This window comes from Typopeltis vanoorti, chromosome 12 (assembly GCF_054136105.1).
Source record: "Typopeltis vanoorti isolate ZY-2024b chromosome 12, IOZ_Tvanoo_1.0, whole genome shotgun sequence".
NCBI classification, from domain to species: Eukaryota; Metazoa; Arthropoda; class Arachnida; order Uropygi; family Thelyphonidae; genus Typopeltis; species Typopeltis vanoorti.
Window position 1 is genome coordinate 61732260 of NC_143560.1, and position 25002 is coordinate 61757261.

General features: G+C 35.9%; 1 protein-coding gene across 1 annotated transcript in view; it reads right to left on the reverse strand.

Annotated features, from left to right (window-relative positions):
* jbug (filamin-type immunoglobulin domains fbug) overlaps positions 1–25002 on the reverse strand; it is an 879391-nt gene that overhangs the window by 715465 nt on the left and 138924 nt on the right. The window contains exons 3-4 of the mRNA XM_090401914.1: positions 24928–24993; positions 13288–13501 (exon numbers count right to left, since the gene is read on the reverse strand). Coding sequence (XP_090258040.1) covers positions 13288–13501; positions 24928–24993 — 280 coding nt within the window. The remainder of the gene's footprint in view (positions 1–13287; positions 13502–24927; positions 24994–25002) is intronic.

The following is a 25002-nucleotide window of genomic DNA, read 5'->3' on the forward strand; positions in this document are numbered from 1 at the left end:
GGAAGCAGTGCTGCAAGTCATCAAGTGTTATCTGCTTCAGTAGCACTGCCGTTTTCTCCTTTACTTCATCCACTGACTGAAAATGGGTGCCCTTCAATGCAGATTTCAACTTCGAAAAAAAGGTAAAAGTCACATGGAGCTAAGTCCGGCGAGTAAGGTGGTCCAACACCGGGATCTTCTTATCAGCCAGATACTGCTTTACAGACAGTGCACTGTGGGCTGGAGCATTGTCCTGATGGAGAATCCAAGCATTGTTCATCCACAGATCGGGTCTCTTCTTCCTCACTCGTTCTCTCAGCTTAGCCAGAACCTCAAGGTAATAATGTTGGTTAACTATCTGACCCTCTGGTATCCATTCAACCATTACCATGCCATTGATATAAAAAAAAAAAAAAAATGATCCGCATTACCTTCAGTTTTGACCTGCTCATTCTTGCTTTTTTTCATTCTCGGTGACATGGGAGTTTTCCAGTGCAATTAATTGTCTCTTTGTTTCTGGATTGTACTGGAAAATTCATGTCTCATCATATGTGATGATCTTCTCCTGCAAGTCCAGCTCTGCTGTCAGCCAGACTTAGAGTGGATGAAGTAAAGGAGAAAACTGCAGTGTTACTGAAGCAGATAACACCTGATGACTTGCAGCACTGCTTCCAACAATGGAAAATTTGTATGCAATGGTGTATAGACAGAGGAGGGGAGAATGTTGAAGGGGATAACAATTACGTTGTACAATTGTAATAATAAACCACATTTTTGCAACCAGTCTCATATTTAATAGCCACACCTCATATATGCACTTAGCTATCGGTTAGTCAACTTTTCAGACTAAATATAAGTTAACTACCCTCATGATACCGCATCCCTGAGATTATAATTGGCAAGTACAGAATCTTTACTGTTGTCATATTCGTGGGAAAGAATAAGCACATTTCCAGAATACCCAGTTTGCTTACCATGGAGAGGCAGCTGGCATAAACATGCATTATCACTTTGTTGACTTCAAAGGATGAAACTAAAGCGAAAAGATCAGAAGACTGTAAAATTCTGACATTCTAAATTTAACTGCATGGTGTCTGTGACACCATGCAGTTAAATTTAGAATGTCAGAATTTTACACTTTCTAAATATATTTAGAAAGTGGATGGATAAAAATGCAGACTGAAAAGTCCAAAAAAATATGCAAAGATTTGTTTGGTACAAAAAAAAAATATATATATACTGAAATTAATGGCTCAGTGGATGTTTATTATATACAAATGGCAACATATATGATTGCTGCCAATAGATGACACACCATCTATTGACAGCAAAGATGGAGCCAATAGACTGGCAGCATCTAAGAGAGAGGTTAACAAGTATTAATTTGATCTTGAAATGAATGCCTTCCAAATTTTTGGTCAACTGATACAGCCATACTTCTTGTGGTTTCAGGAATGTTTTAAAGCTGCTGCTGCTGATTCCAACCACTGAACTCTCACTGTATCTTTGCCACACTTGTTTAGCCAATGGATATAATCTCCAAGAAAGTACTAAATGACCCCCCCCAAAAAAAAAAACTCCTTCGTTTAGTTTTAAGAATGAAATTGAATAATAACCCGAAAAGAAAAGTATGCAAGAAAGTTTTAAAAAGATTCAAGCTGCTTTCAGAAGGTGAAATGTACTCAAATGTACAAATATTCAAGAGAAAATGAAAGCACATGAAGACAAGAATCAAACCTTGAAAACATTGACTAATCTGCTAAGGAAGCATATAATGAAGTTGGCTACAAGGATAGGAAGATCAGAACTCCATGGTGGACACAGGAAGTTAAAGAAGCAATCATGGAAAAGAAGAAAGCACATTTAAAGTACATAGAAAGTAAATCAGCATATACTTGGAGCTACATAGAGTAATAAAGCAAAGCAGTATGTAAGGAGCTAAACAAAAGTCATAGGAAGCCTTTGGTAAGAATATAGAAGATAAATACCAAGAAGGTGGCAATGTTCTGGAGGCTATTCCTAAATATTCAGAGGCTTAGAAAGAGAGGAAAAAATATTATAAAAGGAATCAGATGATAAAGGTGATATGAAAACTGAAGATATTCTAGATGTCTCGAGAAATTAACTTGGAAAGATTACACAATGAAACAATATGTAACAGAACAATGGGAAAACAGTCAAGAGGAATGCAATCAGTAGCAGATATTGATACTTTAGGTAGAAAAGTCCATCAAAAATCCAAAACGTGTAGTGGCAGCTGGAGTAGTGATAATTCAGATAGCTTGGTCATAGGGTCAAATTCCAGATGACTGGAGTAGAACCCTCATAGCACTCATCCATAAAAAAGAAATAAATCTGAATCTGAAAATTACAATGGAATTTCCTTACAGAGTATTCTTAGTAAGATTTATGCAATCATACTTGAGAAGAAATTGTGAATAGGGATACTTGGAGAAGAACAAGCTGAGTTCAAGCAAAGAGAGGTTGTTAGGTTCAGATTTTCACTTTAACAGAAATACTTGAGAAATCATGGGAATATAACAAGCACCTGTATTTAAGTTTTGCAGATATTGGAAAAAGCATATGACCAGGTGTCAAGAGAAAATCTGTTCAAAATGCTACAATTTATATGGTGTAAATGAATATTGCAATGAGCAATTATATCTAATCTAGCCTAAATACTCATAATTTGAACAGTGAATAAACCTTTAATCTATCATTAAATCATTTACAGCTTTCAGCACATACAAACCACATGTATAACATGTATTTAGCAGCACTCAATGTTCAAAATGTCTTCCTTTTGCCTTCACACATACCAAAAGTCTGTTAGGACATATCAATGATGGCATGAACATCCAATGGAAACACTGCCACCTTCAGGCTGGAGATGCTGAGGGGGTGCTGTTTCTTGCAGGCTATTCTCTCGAGATCCAACCACAATTTGAAGTTCAACAAATTCAGATTGGAACTTCCAGAAGGCCAATCAGATGGCAATATGTGGTTGGGTACATTAGCCACCAACCACTGGTGTGTAGTTGAATCCCGTGGGAAGGTCCACAGCTTACCATGAAACAAGGTGTTGTTCAGAGGGTAACAGGTTCCAGCATGGCTCTTGACACTATTTGGAAGAGATTTTGACCCCTTTCTTGCAGAAATAGAACTTGGCTATCCCTTGGAACATCATCCATGCACCAAACCATCACTGACACAGGGTGATGACCTCTCTGAATCCTGGATGCTATGAAAATGCTGTGAGACCATACAGGGCATATACCTGATCCTCATCTGTGAAGAGTCAGTACACATAACATCGTTCTGCATGAAACATTCATCTCTCATGATATACTTTGTGTTTTCAGGATTACGGCAGAAGTGTCTTCACAGCCCTCACAAGCTGTTGCGTCCTAATGCAGCATGGATGGACATGGATGACTTGTCCATGAGTGGAGTGGAGCTCAGAAAAGTCTTCTGCATTGTTATAATGTATAATAGATAAACAACCATCCTACTGATCCCCAAGTGTTTTTTAGCATGTTGAAAATAACAGGTAGCTGCATTTCAACCATGTGAAGTGCTATTACAGCTACATGGTTCTCATAATCTCCCCACTGCATGGTAACCTGTACAGACAGACAACTCTCTCTCTCTCTCAATCTTTCTCTCTCTTTACTCATAACACATGAATGTTGGCGGCACACAACTCCACTAACGGAACTGGGTTCAAGCAATTCTGTGGGCAGCGCTGTGGTGTACGAAAGTTGTAACAGTATTTATGGCAAGACTGTGTATTGTCCATATCTAAGTTGTAAATCAGTAATTAAGAGGTATAGAAAGATAGCTTGATCTAATTCCAGGTATAAAACAAGAGTACATATTATCTATGATAAAGAAAGTGACATTAAATCTAATATCGAAACTAGAGATATTAATCTCAACTCTTTACTTTATGCAGATGATGTACTCCTAAACAAAAGTCTGTGAGATTCCCAAACTAAACTTAATACCAGAAGTAATAAATGTAGTAATGAAATTTCTAATACATGAAATGAAATGAAAACAGAAAGAAATGTGGTAAACTTCAATAGCATTCTCAACTGAAAACCTACAGATCAAATAAAATATTTTAGCTATTTAAGCACAATTTTTAGTGAAGATGGCAAATAAAATATGGAAATAGACAATACAATAAGCAAAGCTGGTATGGTAGGATAAATTTATATGAATAAGAGAGAAATAAGCCAATTACTAAACCAGCAGTATACAAGAAAATATTCAAACCAATTTTCACTTATGAATCTTAGAGTCAGGTTAGAAATAAAACAACTGATCATCATCAAATTCCTGCCATGTACTAAGGCACTTTGTACCAGATCAATCCAGCTATATCTTGGTCTTCTTGTCAACCTGGCAGAGAACACTTGTTTTGCTAATCTTTCCTCGCCCATTCTGTTTAAGTGATACCACCACCTGAGATTAGCTCTGCTAAAGCATTCCTGGATGCTGACAATGTCAAGTTTTTTCCTAATATACTCGTTTTAAATATGATATTGCCATTGATGACATCTGTTCACGCCTCTAATCTTTCTCAGAACTCTCATATCTGAGGTCTCTAGTCATTGGTCAAGTGTTTTACTTCTGACCCAGCTCTCAGATCCATAAATTAAAACAGGTTTGAACACTGTCTTGTATACAGCTAATTTAGTGTTACAACTAATTTCTCTCTTATTCCGTATGAATTTATTCAACTGACTTCCTACCATACCAGCTTTGTTGATTCTGTTGTCTATTTCCATATTTAATTTACCATCTTCATTAAAATTCGTGCCTAAATAGCTGAAATGTTTTACTTGTTCCACAGGTTCTCCATTCACAATGCAGTTGACATTTTCAACAATTCTACCTATTTTCATTTTCTTTGTCCTTTTAATGCTGACCTTCATACCATATCTATTACAACAGTTATTCAATATAGTCAGGGTATCTTGCAGACTTATAGGCGGATTTATTTAGAAGTATAACATCGTCCACATAAAGCAAAGAGCAGACATTAACGTCTCCAATTTTGATATCATGTTTAATACCACTTTCCTTCATAATGTGATTCATATAGATAACGAATAACAGAGGGGAAAATGTACATCCTTGTCTCACACCAGATTTAACATTAAACCATCTTCCTGTACTTCCTTCAATTCTAACTGCTGACTTACAACTCAAATAAAGACTAAGTATTGCTTGATATAATGCCCCATTGACACCATATAACTGTAGCATATTGAACAGCTTCTCTCTTGGCACCTTGTCATATGCCTTTTCCAAATTGACAAAACTTAAATACAGATCTTCGTTATATTCCCATGATTTCTCCACTATTTATCGTAAAGTGAAGACCTGATCCTGACAGCCTCTATTTGACCTGATTCCAGCTTGTTCTTCACCAACTTTTCTTCCACAATTCTTCTCAACAGTTTCTCAAGTATACTTGCATATATCTTACCAGGAACATTCAGTAGGGAAACACCTCTGTAATTGTCACATTCAGTTTTATTTCCCTTTTTATATATGGGTACTATGAGAGCTCTACTCCAATCATTGGGAATTCGTCCCTCTATCCAGGCATTCTGAACTATGCAGTGCAGCCACTGTAAGACTCTTATACCACCATACTTCAGCATTTCTGGTCTAATATCATCTACTCCTGCTGCCTTTCCACATTTCAAGCCTTTGATGGCTTTTTCTACTGCAAGTATGGATATGTATTCCAGACTGTATGCCTGTTGAGAGTTTTTTTACCACTGTGCTATCACTGCTTGTTTCATTTAGCAATTTTTCGAAGTAATTACTCCATACTTCAAGGATATCTTTTTCTCCTGTGTTCATGCCATCTTTATCATCTCTAACTCCTTTTACAGCATTCTTTCCTCCATTTCTAAGTTCTTCAACAACCTCCAGAATATCTTGCCACGAAAACAACGGGGGGGGGGGCTTTGTTTAACCAGGCGACGCCCCAGCCGGCATGAAATTTTGTCATGTTGTACCATCATTTTGTATTTTGGTTTAACCAATAAGAATACAATTTGGTCGGCTAAATCCCAAATTGCCAGACCATCCTCGTTCGTTCAGTATCCAGGTAGATACCCAACAGGGTGCACCACGAGAAGATGAGGATTGGACATTAGGTCAGAAGCCCTGGTCGGTTCTCCGCATTCCTTTAAAGGCTATATGGAGGTCTCCTCTCAGTTATACAGCTTTGACCCTTAAGCACCCCTTATCAGTTGTTTGACCCTTAAACAATTGATCATAGACTGAAAATCACAGAGATGAAAGTTCTGAGAAAAATTAGGAGAGTGAACAAATGCATCTTGTTATGGAAGAACCATATCAAGATTGGAATTTGATATTGTTAGCATTCAGGAATGTGTGAGCAGAGCTAATCTAAAGTTACATGGCAATGTTTAAATAGAATGGGGATGGAAAGGTTAGCAAAACAAGTTTTTTTTTTTTTTCATGATGGCAGGAAAAAGAACCATAGGCAGACTGAGATCTAGGTGGAATGGTACAGTAAGAAGTGACTCTTAGAAATCCTAAATATAAGATCTGATGATACACTGGAGTCCTGACAGATTTGAAGGAAAATGTCAATAGGAAGTTGCTAATGGTATAAATTCTCAACATAATACTATCATAATATCCTGTATATGCTCCCCCCCCCCAAGGGTAGATATCAGGAATTTAATGATGGAAATAGTGGAAAGGATTCAGAAGTGATTTCGCAAAATGACTGGTGAGAGTGCTCAGTATGAGAACAGGCTGAAGGTTTACAGGTAACCTGTAAAGTTTAACTGATATGCAGAAGAGAGAAGATGCAATAGGAACATATAAATAAATCAGTAAATTTTTAATGTATTTTATTTCTCAGAGTGAATAAGAAAAGCTCCTTTAGCCCTAACTAACATTCAGAAATCAGTCTCCTCCCTAGCATCACAATACTCATTGTGATGCTGTATAAGCATCACAATGATTATACAGCAGAAAACTGCAATTTTCTCTTGATCCTAATCTTTAACACTTATACTGTTATCTGTTATGAGTTCTACAGTCAATTTTTTGAGATGCATGCAGAGTTAAAAAACTGATTTCCCAAGAGAAAAATCCTACTAGCCTGCACCAAAGATTGAATAACTCAGTAATCAAATGGAATAAAAAAAAGTCTGTCTGGTCATCATATAGAATCAAACCTAGAACAGTCTTAGTGTTTCTTCTGACAATCTTCCCCTAAAATAGTAACAATGAATTACTAAAAGGATTTTATAGAGTAGGTGCTGACAAATATTCCAATGTATGAGTGGACAGAAGAGGAAAAAAGGGTCACGCTTGGACATCACGTAAGAGTGTAATAACTACATTTTAGTGTGTGTGTGTGTGGAAGAGCAGAGTGCATCACCTCTGGAGGCATGTAGGGATGCCATTAGCAAGAGTGTGAGATGAGACATTTTTTTGCAGGAGATTAACAAGTGGAATGAATTTGTTAGAAGTCTATATGCTCTGTCAGGGAATGTATTTAAGGAGGCACAGACACTGTGGTTAGAAGTTCATGAAAATGCTCTCATAATAACAGTAATATCCTCCTTTTTTTCTAAGCTATGTCATAATTCATACTTTTTAAAAATCTTAAATCTCTAAATGTAATGATTTTAATTTCTTTTTTGATTTTGTTTTTAATCTAAGTATATCTCACCTTCCCTTAATGTGTTTGGGTCAAGAAATGGTTCATATTAGTGTTTAACTGCAGAAATATTGGCATTTTAACTTAGATATTACAAAATCATCCATAAATAATAACAAAAAATATGAAAAATACAACCAAAACAATTATAAAAAATAATAAAAAATATACCCAAAAAATAATAATAATAATACCAAAATTTCTTCCAATAAAAAACACTTCCATATTCATTTCACCAACATTCAAGACAACAAATTAGGCAAGACTTCTGAACACAAGGACTACATCTGTTTTCACAAGTACAGCCATTCTAGTCTTGCAGACCATGCTCTGGATACACGCCACAGAATACGGTGGAAGAAAGCTACAGTAATACACCATAGCAAATACAAATTCGAAAGACTATTTATGGAATTAGTCTCAGCCCCTAAGAAACTCTCCAAACCTCAACAAATTTGGTTTTACACAACTGCCCCAAATTTGGGAAGCTTACATCAGCAGACCTTCAGCCCAATGGCCAAGAACACCTACTTAGCCCGCTAGAGAGCAGCATCAGGACTTTTAGGAGAACAATAGCTTCATCTCTTCATTCTTAGTTATTGTGTTGTAGTGCCTACGTGCACGTGCCTTTTTTTGTAAGTTCCTTTTGAAGATGGCAACGTGACGTTGCCGAAATATCGGAAATATTTATTCAAGTGTAATTTAATTTATATTCGTATCTATGTTGTTCAATTCCTTAAGTGATTTAATAATGCATAACCAACGTATGAGTCTGTCTACGAGAAGTAAACCCTAGTGGTAAACCCTACATGGCAACCTCCATAACTACAATCTAACTCAGCTATCCCAACTACATCTTGAATGATGCATTCCAGAAAAAAGAAGGAACGTGCAATTTCAAATCAGAAATTCCTTCCCGAGCCTATCAAACATGGAATCCACCCACCCCCAACCTTTTCACTCTGGTCTAGCTTAAGATTTCTTACTTCAATTGATAGCCAGGCAGAACTTACACTTTTCCCGAGGTGAGCAGGGCCCAAGGTGCTAGAGTGCTCTAAGGGATCCTTCTTCATTGTTTGGGACCCTTAAATTGGCCCTAATTTAACCCCCAGGTAGAGCCTCATGCTTATCATTGAAAGATGATTTCATACAGTCTAACTAACTAAATTGTGAGATTATCTTCTTAGGAAAAATTAACATTCATAACACAAACTGGCTCCCATTCTCCAACTTCATAAATCACGCTAGAAGGGAAGACAAATCATTTGTCATCAGTCATGATCTATCACAAATAGTTAAATAATTAGCACTTGTTTGTAATCTATTACAAATAGTTAACCCTCATAAATTCCTGACTCTTTTCCATACTCCAGTGCTTAAAAATGTGCTCTTCTGTCCATGATAAAAATGTAACATATGTTCAACAACTTAAATAAAAAACTCAACTTCTCATTCTGCTTATACTGCAATGCTAATTTCCTCACCATTCCTTAAATGGGGTGAAGACAACTTAGTAGTGAATTTCAATGCTGTTAAAACTCGGGTCTATCTTATTGCCCACAAGAGAGATCCTACCTCAATCTCGCTTACTACTGATAATGCTGCAATATTCTTTCAAGATCAACAATGTCTTCTTGGGGTGACTTGATGACATCCAGCTTAGCCTGGCAAAAACATGTTATTATATCAGTAGCAGTGTCTAAAAAACATGATGTTCTTTTTGATTCAAAACATTACTTCTATTCTGTTCAACTCCCAACATTTTAAGTCTGTGATATGACCAACTTTGGAATGTTGTTCTCACATTTCAGATAGTACACCTAAAACCTCTCTACCAATTCTTAATGATATACAGATGAGGGAGATCCACTGAAGAGGTGACTCCTCTCTAAGAGACTCTTCAGTCACACAGGCACTCTGTTTCCATGCTATGCCTCTTCTATAGATACTTTTGTCAGCATTCCTCTACCAAACTAGCCACTGTCATTGCTCAGCATTCTTCTAATCATGTAAGAACTAGAGAAGTCACTGGCCAACACCCATATACTGTCAAACTCCAAACACACCAAATGAACTTCTCACCTTCCTTCATTCCATCTACTTCGGTTCTTTTGAACAATCTCCCCATACTGCTTTTTCCCAGAGTACAATGCCCAATTCTTTAAGAAACATATCAATAGATTACTTTTTTACCTCCTTGATTACACACACACACACACACACACACACACACACACACACACATTCATTATGCATGCTGGGATAGTAGGAAAGAAGAGAGTAGATCAGCTGGCTAAAGAAGTGGCCATAGATGAACAGTTAAAAATAAGTTACTAAAAGTACTCCAAATTTGCTATGCTATAAAAACACTTGCAGAAGATTAAGCCTAAATTTGTGGGAAGAAGAACAGAAAATATCTAAAAATGGATCAACAACAAAAGAATTCTTGCCACATATCAGAAGCAGACTCTGGCTGAAAATATATGACAAGGTTTAACCATGCTACCAACATTAAGACACTACCTACACAGATTCCATATTCCAATATTATGTATTTGTTGTCCAAACCCTGAACAGACTGTCGATCACTTACTGTATGACTGTCAGCTTCCATCCAGATGCCGCTAATGTAACACATCAATCTTTTGGGAGACAAGTGGCCAGTGTCAAAACTGAGACTTATCCAAAAGTATTACTCAAAATTATTTAATTTTGCCAATAGAATCGACTTCCAATCATTGTAAAGTAATATAAACTACTCATAATGTTTGGTTTATATAGTATAAATATAGCATAAATAGAGTTGTAAAATAAGTGCCTTCCCTCAATGAGTCCGTGGACTCCTTCCAGGTGTCATGTAATAATAATAATAATAAATATGTGTAGATATAAAAATATAGATGTAAATATATGAATGTAAATGTAGGAATACATACATATAGATGTAAAAATGTAAATATGAATATTGATACAAAAATATAAATATGAATGTTAATGTTATTTAGGAACTACATGTAATATATGCAATGGAGTATGTAGGAAATAAAATAGGGTTACTATTGGGAGGAAAACACACATACGAACACAGTACACATCATGAAAATTATGCAAACAACTACTGCATTAGAGTAAAACTTCACAAAGAAACAAGCTGCACTGCAATCTACATGGTATGCTAAAGTTACCGTTAAAACTATTGGCCTGACCTCTGGTGAAAAAAAAAACTCACTACATCAAAGCTAGAGTCTATCCTGTTATAATTATTATCTATTAAGTTACAAAATTAAATTACGCTGGAGAACAAACATGTTGACACAAAAAAATACTTATATAAGTATATATATAAATTACAACAAACAAGTATGGATGATGGCCAATAAAAGCTGAAAAATTGCTTAGAGCCCTAAAGTCAGGGTTTGCTGGAAAACTAAGTGGGGTGAATGTGTGCCATCCGAATTCTTGGGATTTTTATGCCACCATTATTGTTATTAGGGTGGTTAATCAAAATTTCACAGCCTTCTTTAAATTTCCGTTCATAGCAGGTTTTTGTATGACGTAAAGAACAAGTACTTTTCCAATCAATTTGGTGTAGAGTGTTAAGAGCATGATCTGAGAGACCTGCTTCACCAAAATCATTAAATTTAATGTGCCGTTTGTGTTCTTTTTTATGGATAGGGATTGTACATCTAATTTCCCCATTTTCTGTTGTAGTTGGTGGATTAAGTGGTGGAGACTGAGAGCTGTAGAGTAGGAGCCCTCCCACAATGAGTCCTTGAACTTCCTGGAGGTGTCATGTAATAATAATAATAAGTTACAGGTGCAATAAACTCCAGGGTGTGCCAATGGGGAGAGAGCATCTTTAGAGCTGAATATGTTTTTTAATTTTAAAGGTGGTTTAGAAGTGGCATTAAGATTATAATGGTGTAAAATTATATAAATTTTTTCTGATAACCCTTTAATGTGTGGGATAGCTATGGTTTACTGTAATCTATATTATTTTTTGAAGTTTTATGAAGAACTTTATTAACTTCAAAGGAAAGTAACTGACCTTTGTTTAATGTACTCACATGGATTCGGCAAAATTTTTCTCCTGGAATCTCTGTTTTTCATCCCACAGAGAGGCACATCAGCCAGAGAACACATACAATGAACTAACAAAAATACACCATCTATGCAGTATGCCATCTACTGTCACTAATAGTGACCAGTACATGGCAGAGTACATAGACAATAGATGGATGGATGGATAGTGTTGTGCAGTGTGCAAAAGGAAGATTAAGAAGTGCATATGTTGGATTGATGATGATAATAGTAATAATATATTATTTGGCCAGGTTGTCCATTTTTTTTTTTTTTTTTTTTTTTTTTTTTTTATCAAAATTAGAGTTTCTTTTAGGAAAAATCATACTTCCTCCATTAAGAGGCCAGTTAACTCATCTTCAGTTGAAATGGGCTTTTAAAATATTCTTTGCATTCTAAATGAAATTTAAACCTAGGTCTCTCAAATCAAAAAGCATCATTAAAAATCTTTCTAGTCTCTGGCTAGAAAGACCTGGGTTCAAATCCCATCCAGGATGAAAAGAATCTTAATAAAGGATTTTTCAACTGAAGGTTACTTAACTGGTCTTATAAGTAAGTGGCAAGGTTTTTTCCTCTCACAAAACACATAAACTGGCCAGAAGAACAAACATACAGTGAATACAAATAATACACTGGGATCAAAGCCTTAGTTGCTTCAGGAATTATTCTAAATAAAAATAAAAGCATCAACAATATTGAATAAGCTACAGAGGCTTTTGTAAATCTTGTATTAAAAATATACAGTACTCAAATATAAATCAACAGAGTTCACTGGTGTCACAGATTGATCCATTTATTCATACAGCAACTCAAATACTTAGTGCCTGAAATACGAGCATATTATTTCAAAATATATCCGTGAATCTGCAAAAGCCTTATTCCCTTATAGGGAGTAGGCAAGGCTGTTTTAGCCCTTCTAACTTTTGGAGACTGAGGGAACAGTTCAATCTCCACTGGTAGTCAAGACAGGCCAGTTGGCCGAGTAGCTAGTGTATCTGCTCTCCAGACAAGAGGCTGTGAGTTCAAATCCTGCCAAGGGCATGATGTTTGTGATTGTCCTAATTACCATATATACTTCTGTGACCTTGTGTCCTGGTGCAGTATGACCCTTGATGTCTTTGTGCCATAAAAATAAATAAATAAAAAACCAGCAGCTAATCACAGATAGCTGGCCCAAGACTATCACTAATTATAAATGGCATCCAGTGAAGAAACAACAAGTGCTGCCAACTTGTGATCCCTATTGTAATGCTATATATTTATTGTCTGAGATAGTGTGGGTTCTACAGTCAATTTTGTTGAGTTTATGAGGCGAAAAATCTGAGTTTCCAGGAGAAAAAACCCACTTGCCCATAAAGGGAGAAAAGATACAAAATATTTAATAAAAAATATTTGTGACTGATAAATTAAAATGGCAGAATACCCTTTATGTCCAAAATTAGTTTTCAATTAAGAGCATTAAATTCTCCTTTCCATAACAAACTATTGCAGTCACTAACCGTGAAATTCTGAATGCGAAGGAAGGATAGGTGTCTGGATACCCACTGCAAAGTAGCTTTATATCCTGGACTATCTTCTTTCATGAAATATGACAGGTAAGTCATGCAAGACAACTCATCCATATTATGGCTGGCAAGATCTTCAGGTGTAATTATCATTGGTATGGAAAACACTTCTTTAGCAATATGCATAGCTTTGCGACAGTTTTCTATGCTAGAAAATTACCAAAAAAAAAAAAATTATATAAAAACTGAAATGTTTATCTCTATCATTCATAAAATACTAAAAGCATAGATCATTATAAAGACTTCTCAGGTGAAGTGATTTAAATACTGGAGGAAAACACCATGCATGTTTAAACCATTTTAAAAGAAATAATAAAAATAATAATGAAAAAAAAAACTTAAAAGTAAGCTTCAACCAACTGGATATTGATCTGAGATTAAAATTTAGGTTAATAATCATTCATTCATACATCTTCAAGGCCCACCTTTCCTAATTGGGTTGTGGGGGAAGCAGCTGCAAGAGAAATTTCCAATGGTTACGATCCACCACCAACAAGCTCAGGTGTTCTGGTGGGACTCCCAAATGTGTCCACCCAAGGTTTTGGATATAATCTATCCAGCGAGTCCTTGGCCTTCCATGTGGCCTCCCACCCTCTGGCTTGGCAAAGAGGGCATGCTGGGAGAGCCTCTCTTGTGGCATTCTGACCAGGTGCCCGTACCAACGTAATTGTGATCTCTCAACACAGAGAAGCAACGGTCGAGTATTGAGGGTTTCCCGAATTGCAGAGCTTCTGACTGTCAAGTCTTGTCAGCCCAGCAACCCTCAAAGGAACCTCATTTCAGCCATTTGGATTCATGTCCGCATTCTTTCGGTCATTACCCAAATCTCATGACCATAGGTAAGGATGGGGACATAGACTGTATTGAAGACATCCAGCTTTGCCTTCTGGCTTAACTCAGCTTTAATACTACCGAAACGGCCAAGCTTCCACAATATTGCGCTTGCTCAGCCAATCCGAGTATCTAGCGCTATGTCCCACTTTCCATCACTCGTGAATATGGATCCAAGGTATTTAAACTTCTCCACCTGCCTCAGTGGGACTCCACTCACATGTAGAGTGCACTGAGATGGTTGTCTTGAGACCACAAATGTTTCAGTTTTGGCCACACTGATCTTCATTTCGGCTTCTGCACAAACAGCTACAAACCTATCCAGGGTTCGCTGGAGGTCATCTGTGGAAGAGCTAAGCAGAACTAGGTCATTTGCAAAAAGCAGACGTCCAATGATACATCTTCCAATTCTGACACACTCACTGCCTCGGCTGTGCCTATCAATCCAGTCCATAAATATTATGAAAAGGAGGGATAACAGAACACACCCTGGGTGGAGGCCAACAGAGACTGTGAAAGATTCAGACTTTGTGCTATTTACCCTGACACAAAACTCCGGGCATTCATACAGGTTAATATATATATATAAATATATACACACACACACTGGTTAATATACAACAATCAAAATCTTAATGTATGACATCATATGAAAGACTGAAATAATCACCGCAAACATTTATTTTATAATCTGTTTGCAGTTAACATTGTTACACTAAACAATATGTTTTATTAAAATATTTAATAAAAACTATTATTTATTAAATAATAGTTTTTATTAATTAATATTTATTAATAATAGTTAATATTAATAAAAAATAAGCTAGTATCTAATGAAATACTAGCTTTGAAAAATAAAATGCTGGTGATAACCAGATATTTGACAATCGTGAACCCCTCCCCCTTCCTTAACTCAAATGATAGTGACCTAAAGAGATCTTTATCAAATATCAGATTTAAGTTCTCTTGGAAAATCCAGGTCTGCACTATCAGCCACTGTTGCTGCCATGAAGTTGTCTTTTGCTCACTATCATCATGCTTATATCAGCTAATCCAGGCTAAAGCTCTCAATCAGTGGGATTCTGGGCTGTGTCCAAAATGCTATAAAATGTATACATTATATGCATTAAAATTCTTATGATGTCTCAGACATTTTGATAATGTGAGGATTTGGAGTATTATCTAAAGCTATATGAAATGAGATCTTCAGTGTCTAAAATTTTTTTACGTGCAAAACAATTGTGAAACACATCAAAGAAAACTGTGATAATTCCCATTCACCGACCAGCCTTAATTGATCTTTATTCTTAGCCTTCAATACACATGAATTTAGATATAAGAGCTTCGCTATAAAATCTGCTACAGAAACACCAGGAGGAGGACCAATCAATGTTTATGAGTTCTAAATCTTGAAGCATTCATCATTTGAAAGAAAGGTTCACTATGCCATTTGCTTCCAAGTGCAAATCAAAGATTATTAAATTTAAGAGTCCTAAATCTTGAAACATTCATCTTGTGAAAGATTGCTACTCATATGAAAATATGACTTCTGCATTACTTCAACCTTAGCATCACCTGTGGGTCTGGCTCCCACTGACGAGACCTCAATAGAGGTCGAAACCGGTCTGGGTAGTGGCCCTTCCTATAATGCATAGCATTATAACATGTCTGAAAGGATATATGCTTTGCATTATGGGATACTGAGTCAGTATCCCATAATTCTAAGTCAGGTGATGTGAAGTCATTAGCTTCTTTACACGAGTTGCCCCAGTCCTGAAAATACTTCAGGTGAAAACTTTGTTTGCTTACACTTGGATAAAGGATCAAACCAAGTATATAATTTCTTGGTATCTTTAATTTATACTCTCAAAAATGAATTCCAAGAACTTGGCTGGCATTGCTACTGGAATAACAGTTTGTCCCATTTTTAATTTTCAGGATCTGCATAAAGAATATATTTTCAACAAAAGTGTACACAGATATTTTTTCTACTGAAAACTTGAACCCATTACTAAGAGCACATAAAGAGACACAATCATATTTGCTAAAGTTGTCTTTCAATTACCCTCATATTATGAGGGTGACAGTAAATTATGAAGTCATCAACATATAAAGCATGACCTACAGTGGGAGGAAGGTGTTCAGGTGCTGTTAACTTTGACAGCAAAAAGTGTTTGGTGTCATATGTGGATGATGTTTGAAATGGCTGAAAATGCACTCTTCAAGGGAAATGCATCTTTGTACCACCTTTGTGCAATGCGATCATCGTACATTCTTTCCATTTGTGTGAAATCTTCTCTGTTCTGAGACTCATATTATATAGCCTGGTCAAAATAACAGCCAGTCTTTCTGAACACTCTTTCAGAATTCTTGCTGATATCCCATCATCCCCTGTTGCCAAATTCTTATTCAAGAAAGTAATAAAAAATCTACACAGATTAATATTATGGCATTTATGGAGAACTAAGCTACCAACAGTCATATTTAATTGTAGCATAGTTCAAAGTCATGACATTTCTTTCTGTACATAGGTTATCCTGAAGAAGGACCTGTATTCCTAAGACATTTTTTATATAATCCTACCCGTGAAATGCTGTTAGCTTATAGTGCAATAGTAGTATTAGGGTAGGCTAATAGTTTGATATGAAAACTCTACTGCAGACACCAAACATTCGCATTTAATGTTTTTTTCAAACCACTTCAAGCCTCCAATAAACAGGGGTGGTAGTCTCACACAAGGCAAAGAAAGTCATCTCCTACCTAGCTTAGTTACATAGGAGATGAATAGAGATTAACTCTCCAACCAGAAGTGTAGATTAATTAACCAACTGGCTAGCAAGGATGGCTTAGTAACCATCAAGTTGTTGTCTTGGAGCATGCAATGGTTTATTCAAGATGTGAATAGTTCTGATATTGCAACCATTTTTAAAAGAATGTCTGTGATAGCCACTATGAAATCGTAGTGGCTCTCTAAAGATTTTGATGTCTCATTATTGTGACAGGTAGTGATGGGAACTGGCATGTAAATACCAGCTAGTGTTGAATTTCTCCTGTATACTTCAAAAGAATTATTATTATGATCTTTAATTTAAATCTTTTAAATCTGCAACTGAGATGAGAACATTCAGGATTTTTTTTTTTATTAAAACTGTTAAGAAAGTTGATGAAATTATGGAGAGTTTCTTCAGAGCCTAGTCAATCAATGAAAACTTCATCCACATATCTTACCCATAATCTTGGTTTGGTATGGAATCTCTCAATAGCTGTTGTTCAAACCTTTCCATGTATAGGTTTAAGTGTAGACAAATTGCTGTGCCCATGGCTAAGCCTTCAGACTGTTCAAAATAGTAGTCCTGAAATCATGTGGAACATAAGCTTTTTTTTACAATGACTAGCTTTTCACACCATGAATGAAAACATCAAGTCAATTGACAACTCACAAAAATTCTGTACATACTATTCAATAATTAGGTACATAAATATGTATATATAAGTATAAATATGTATATATAATATGCATAAATATAAGTAGCAAAAGAAACAAGTGAGAGAATTAAGACCATGAGTCTATTGCTGCAGTATGACAGAGCAGAGCTGAGAAGGAGGGATCATAATAGCGAATGATTCGATGCATAGGTTATGCAGAAAGAGTGGTGTGGAGTTTGTGGATATTTGGAGTGAGTTTGATGGGTGAAAGGACTTATACAAGAAGGAGGATAGTTTGCATCTGAATGATTTGATGTTCAGAGTCTGTAAAAAGTGTTGTTGAATGAAATGAGAGTGGATGTGCAAAATCAGGGAAACTAGAGCTTTATCAAGAGGGGGAAGCTGTTGAGTGGAATATGCAGACATCAGTGAGCCAGTTGAGTGTAAGAATGTATATAAACCGCTTCAGACCTCACCACTGGTAACAAACCAGAATGGGATAGTTAGCATAAAGTGTCAGAATAGCAGTGGGCCTAAGGGGCTTTTGCACTTTTTGTACACTAATGTCAGGAGCATTCGGAACAAGCAGGAAGAATATTTGGCATTGGTCAGTTCATCCTGGCCAAGGTTATGTATTAGTGAGACATGGCTGACAGAAGATGATACAGTTAGTGGGATAGAATATAAAGGGTATAGTGTGTTCAGGGAAGATAGAGAGAGAAAAGAATGGGGGGGAGTGTTATTGATGACAGCCGAAGAACTGCAACCAAAGAGAGAAGTTCAACTGCAGGCCAGTTAAAATAGCACATCTGAGGCTATCTGGTATAAGATAGAGGTTAGTAGAACAAAATATACAGTTGGATGCTGCTATAGACAAGGGGATGGAAAAGATGATAGGGATAGTATGCATCAGCAAATAGACTCGATGAGTGGAGGGTGGGTAATTATTGTTGGAGATTTCAACTATGGGAACATAGATTGAAAGAAGGAAAGGAAACATGGGAGGGAGAAAGGAAATGGAATTTATGCAGTAGCTAATGAATAATTACCTGAGATAGCACATGATGGAATATACTAGGGATTTAAGAGTGCTCGATCTGGTAATTGCATCTGAGAATTTATCTGTAATGAATATAACCACATTCCTGCCAACTGGAGAGAGTGATCATATGATCTTGACCTGGAAGGTGGCTAAATGTGTGGAATTTTCAGTTCAGATGGGGTATATGTGGAATTACATGGCTGGTAAGTATGACAAGCTTAGAAGATTGCTTGGATCAGTGCCATGGCATGTGAAATTGCATGGACTGGATGTTGATAGTGCATGGGAAGTGGTGAAGGAGTGTTTGAGGGAAGTAATGGCAGACTACATACCTAGAATCAGGAGAGTAAATCAAGTGGGAGTTAAATGGATGAATATCATCATTAAGCTGGAGTTGCAAAAAAAAAAAAGAAAATATTGTGGAGGGAATTCAAAGTGAAAGGTGATGACCAACAGGCACATGAGCAGTATAAAGCACAGGCCAGAAGGGTAACCAGTGTGATATGAAAGGAAATTAGCACTGCAGGCTAAAGATAATCCCAAATGATTCTTTGGATATGATGCAAGTAAAAGAAAGAATGTTTAAGGCAGAATGATTCTAATGAATGCCAATGGTAGAGAGATAACTGAATCAGTCAAAATAGTAGAATTACTAAGTGAACACTTTGCAAAGTGTTCACTTAGTAATTCTCTCAGTATCCAGGTGGAGATACTGCAGTAAAGAGAAGCAAAGGCTTATATGGGCACTGAGGTAAATGAAATGCAGGTGCATAGCATATTACAGAACCTTAATGTGAATACAGCTGTGGGATTGGATGGTATACCAGTTCGAGTTTTACGTGAAGCTGCTAGGGAATTGTTAGTACCCTTGACAACATTGTTTAATCTCTCAGCTTTGGGTTAGTCCCAAAGGGATGAAAAGAGGGAAAAATAGTTGTTTCATTGCATAAAGGAAGCTCCAAGACTGATGTAGCAAATTACCAACTGATCAGCATATCAGTTGTTGTTGTCAAAGTATTGGAGAAGTTGGTCAAGAGTAAAATACAGGAATGGATAGATGGAAATGAGATACTGTATGAGGGCAAGATGGTTTTGTGAAGGGATAAGTCGTGCCTCAGTAACTTGCTCATGTTTTATAATACAGTGGCAGTTGAGTTGGATAAAGGTAATGGATATAGGGTTGGTGAGGTGGATAGAAGAATGGTTGATGGAGAGATATCAGAGAGTAGTTTATTAAGAGCAGAGTCCAAAAGAAGACCTGTGATAAGTGGCATGCCGCAGGGTTCTGTTTTTTGGACTGCTGCTGTTTAATTTGTACATTAATGATATAGAAAAGGATCTGAGAGGAATTGTTCAGTTGTTTGCCGATGATGCAAAGTTGGGGATAGAGCAATAGTTAATACAGATGATGTTAAAATTTTGCGGGATGATTTGGATAGACTGGCAGTCTGGGCAAAGGAGAATGGATGTCAGTTTAATGTAGCAAAGTGTAAAGTTATGCAATCTGGGGTGAAAAGATTACCAGCTATATGCTACATTGGTGGAACTGTACTCCAGGAAATTGACTAAGTCAGAGATTTGGGAGTGATAGTGGATAGGAAGCAACATTTTGGGGGTGGGGGAACATAGCAAAAGTGGCTAAAAACAGCTTATCATCATATTACTTGGTTGCTGAAGAATTATGATGAGTAGAGACAAGCAGGTTATTGTTCCTCTTTATCGAGCCTTGATAAGACCCCCATCTTGACTACTGCGTGAAGATCTGGATGCAAGGGTTTCTTGGTGATGAGGAGGAGGTGGAGAACAGAGGCAAGTGACCGAGATGGTAACAGTTCTATGGAATGAACCTTACAATAGGTTGAAGATTTGTGGTTACAGAAACTGGTTGATAGGTGAAAAGGGGTGATATGATTGAGACATACAAATTACTGAGGGGTTTTTATAAGATTAATTCAGAGGAAATTTTTCAGAACAGGACTGGTGGTGGTGGGAGAACTAGGAGCCATCCATGAAAACTGAGTGAGAGTGGAGTTAGCAAGTATTTTAGAACTAGGTTTTTTGATTGGAGAGTGGTGAATGAATGGAATAGATTGCCAGAATCTGTTGTGGATGCCATGACTGTAAATGAATTCAAAGCAAAATATGATAGATACGGCACAAATGTTGGATAGTGCTTGACATGATTAGGACCTCCCTCAATGAGTCTAAGGACCCCATGGAGTAGCCGGTAATAATAACAATAATAATAATAATAGTAATATAAGGAAGCAAGTGAAATGATATGATGTCTGACCTAGCATAAAAAAATACCAAGGCCTTACCTCAAATCAACTCTGGGTGGCAAATATAAAAGATCTACACATTAATGAATTAGGCTATGAGACAAGGTATGCAATATCTTGTAACAACAAACTGCATGTATGATACCTCATTCCTATATCTGACATCTGTGTGTGTGTTGAATGAATTAAAAAAATAAGTTTACAATTCAGAAAGTGTAAAATGCCTGTTTATATTTATGTTTTGTCTCAGTCTGTAGAAGCACACAATAAGGCTATATGAAACTAATAATTTTATTCAAGTGTTTTGAATTTATTATGTGGTTTTCACCAGCAATTAATTAAAAAATATGGATACAAGACATAGGGATTCAACTAATTATAACAACCTACAGTTATTATTTAGAAGTATTATTTTACCTGTTTGTTTTCCTGTCTCAGTAACACTAATTGTACTGACAGAGTTTGTATAATTCCTCAGCTAGCTCTATCACTTTTTAGTGATTCTTACACTGATAGTTTCTATCTTCTATTGAGTTTCAGGTGTTCCAGTAGCTGACTTTTCACTATTCATACTAGTTAACTGATGAAATCGATAGCGAAAGGAGAGAAGGGCCTTTTTAACCAGACTTTTTAACCCAATTAAAATGGTATCTGATCATGCTGCACCATCATATGTTTCTTCTGCCAATACAAAATCCAATTTGTTGGTTAAATCCCATATTGCTTGCCTCTTCATTCATACACAGTTTCCAGAAAGGTACCCAATAACTGGGTGCAATGCGAAAGTGAGGACTGGATGTCTGCTCAAAAGCCCTGGTCAATTTTCTGCATTCCTCTACAGCATTGGTTCTTAACCTTTTTTTTTTTTTTTTTTTTTGTTTGCTGCCCCCTTTCAACTATTTGTATGGCCTGGTGCCCCCTACTCAATTTTATACTAGGATAATGACTCAATAAAATAATTATAATATATTATCAGGCAAACCTAAACATATTTGAACTGATATGTTACCATCAACAATTTGAACTGATAGTTACTTAAAAATTAATGACTGATACAAATTAATTTTTACTCAAAAAATAGGTAAACTTACTGTATTTAATAAGTCAATCATTAGTAGCTGCAGCCTGATGAGATCCTGCCTAATTTTTCAATATCAGGTTCAATGTTCGAGAAACAGTCTCAAGTCCCCTCTTTCACTTATTTGCAAAATCTATTTCACTGGTTAGCTAACAATTGCAACATGATGCTGAATCTTTTCTCGACCAAGTATGAAGAAGGAAAAGCAATGAGCAGTAATTTTATTTCTTGCCGGAGCTAAGGATACTTGCAGTGCATGTTTGGCCAGAATCTTTTATACCCACACTGTTGAAATTATACTTGAGTTTCAAAATCATTTTTTAAGTCAATAAATTCTTCTCACAAATTTGGATGAACAGAAGTGACATTAGAAACAGATAGATTTATGACTCAATCAGGTACTTTAAGCTCATCAAAGTCTTTGAATATGATCATCGAGTCTTCTTTCAGTGTCAGAAGATGGGAACAATAACAATCCAAATATTTATTATCTAATATTAATCATCATGATTATTTGTAGACTTGGGAACTGCAGAAATTCTCATCCTGCAATGCTCTGCTTGTAGAATGTTAATTTGCTGATAAAGGAATTTATAATTCCCTTTGTTCTAATAAGATTCACTTTGCTTCCCTACAATTTGATGTTAAACTAATTTAATTTGGTGAAAATATCAGAAAGATATGCCATGTCAACCTTTTCCTTTTTTAGAAATTACACGTTCTAATCACGTGAATTAAGAAATTCCAAAACAGTATCGTAAAGATCATTCAAGCATCGCAGACAGTTTCCATTTGAGAGCCATCTAACTTCAATGTAAAGCAAAAGACACTCGAATTCTTCTTCATTTTCATCGCAAAGTTCCTGAAAAATACAGGTATTCAATGACTGAGCTTCTATTTTATTCACTGCTTTAATAACATCATCAAAAGTCTTATGTAGTCTACGACTATGATGTTTTGCACTAAGTGCTGTCTATGAAGAATGCAGTGAATTATAAAGATATTTGGAAGTGCTTCTTTTAAATGTGCTATAAATCCACAGTGACAACCAATTATAGCTGGTGCTCCATCAGTTGCACACAGAGTAATATTTGTGAGAGGTATGTTTTTAGCATTAAAAAACCTTGAAAATTGTAGAACCTTTTGTGTCAATCATCAGTTGTTCAGCAAATAGAAACTCTTCAATAATTTCTTCATTAGTATTTATATAACACACATAGGCCATTAACAAAACTCGGTTGTCATGTAAAGTTGTCTTTGTCTCATCAAGTTACAAAGAAAATTCTATGGTTTTTAAATCATCCCAAAGTTTTTTTTAATGTCCTTTGCCATTTCATCAATTCTTATTGATACTGAACTATTGTTGAGAGGAACTGATGACTTCATATTACTTTTACTTGGGACAATCATTGTATCTAAAACTTCATTTATAGCCAGTAAGATGAGAGTTTAGCCAATAGGTATGGTTTACCACATTTGTCAATTAATTTTGAAAGTTTGTAAGACACAACAAGTGTCCCTTCTCTTGTTGGTTACTTTGCTTTGCAACTAACTTTTTAAGTCAAGAACGATTTTTGAATTTAGTCTTTAATTCACAAAAGTACTCCACATCCTTTTTTGCTTTATTCGGATGCTTTGTTCTAAAATGTTCAATCATTCCTTCATTTGAGAAAGTTTTTTAACATATTAAGCACATTGATAACTGCTCATTATTTATAAATGGAATAACTCCATATTTCAAATATTCACTTGAATATTGATGACACTTTCTTTTTTCACTCATTTTAATGGGCTATGGTGCTACACAATCAACGAAGTGTGCCACACAATACCATGGGCTAGATTTAATCTGCAAACTAGGGTTGTCAGATAGGTGTTAGGAAAAGTAACAGATAAAACTTATAAAAGTAGTGGATTTTGCTAAAAATAGCCCAAATTAACTATTTTCAATGTAGAAAACTCAGACCAAAAAGTTGCCCAATTACTTAAGTTTCAATGTTAAAATTCTAAAAAATAAGTAGCGGATAAATTTGAACAGTATTGCCAGACATACAATATTCTCAATAGTGTCACCAAACATACAACATAAATAGGGATGCTAGATTAAATACGGAATTTTTTGCTTTTATTATATTAGTAGTATTATAATGTTTACCACTTCCCTTAGCGTTCACATCACCGGGGGGGGGGGGAGTACAGCCCAGGTTAAGAACCACTGTTCTACAGACTATGTGAAGGCTATGGGACTCTCAGTTTTCTAGCTTTGACCCATGGTTACTTGGCATTTATATGCAAAAGCCCTCCTTCGTGAACTACTTTGCTACAATTTCAGCAACATTAAATTCATGGCATATATACTCAAATAGTGAATTTGTTTAGATCATATTTCTCCACCTTTAAGTTTAGAAATGCAGTGAAATTTTCAAATGAAACTATTAATGTTAACAGATAAAGAATATAATTAAATTCGTTAAATTATATATTTTAATTTAAATTAAATTAAAATATATAATTAAATTAAACAACAGGATTAGTGAAACTTAAGTATTAAATAACAACCAATTATATTTCAGTTATAACTCATGTATCTAGTTAAAATAGCTACTCAATTTTACTCTAGTACAAGGGTGGGGAACCTTTTTAGTATCAAGGGTGAAAATTGCTAATTTAAAAACTTCCGCGGGTGACTGGAAAATTTTAACTCTTATATATAGTGTATGTAGTGTGCTGATGTACATACGAGTACATCAGCAAAGGGGCGAATTGAAATAGACTCGCAGGCAAAATTTCACCCGCAGGTGGGGGGTTCCTCACCCCTGCTCTAGTATATGTTTTGTCTTTGAACACAAGCAGCATAACTTGGCTGTGCCAGCTTTCTAATTCCAAACAGTTATATAAAGCTATTATTAACTTACCCATTTCTTATATCCAAAGATTTCCAGTGGGAGAAAAGTCCAGGCTGGCAATAATCAAGTAAGGCACTAAATATC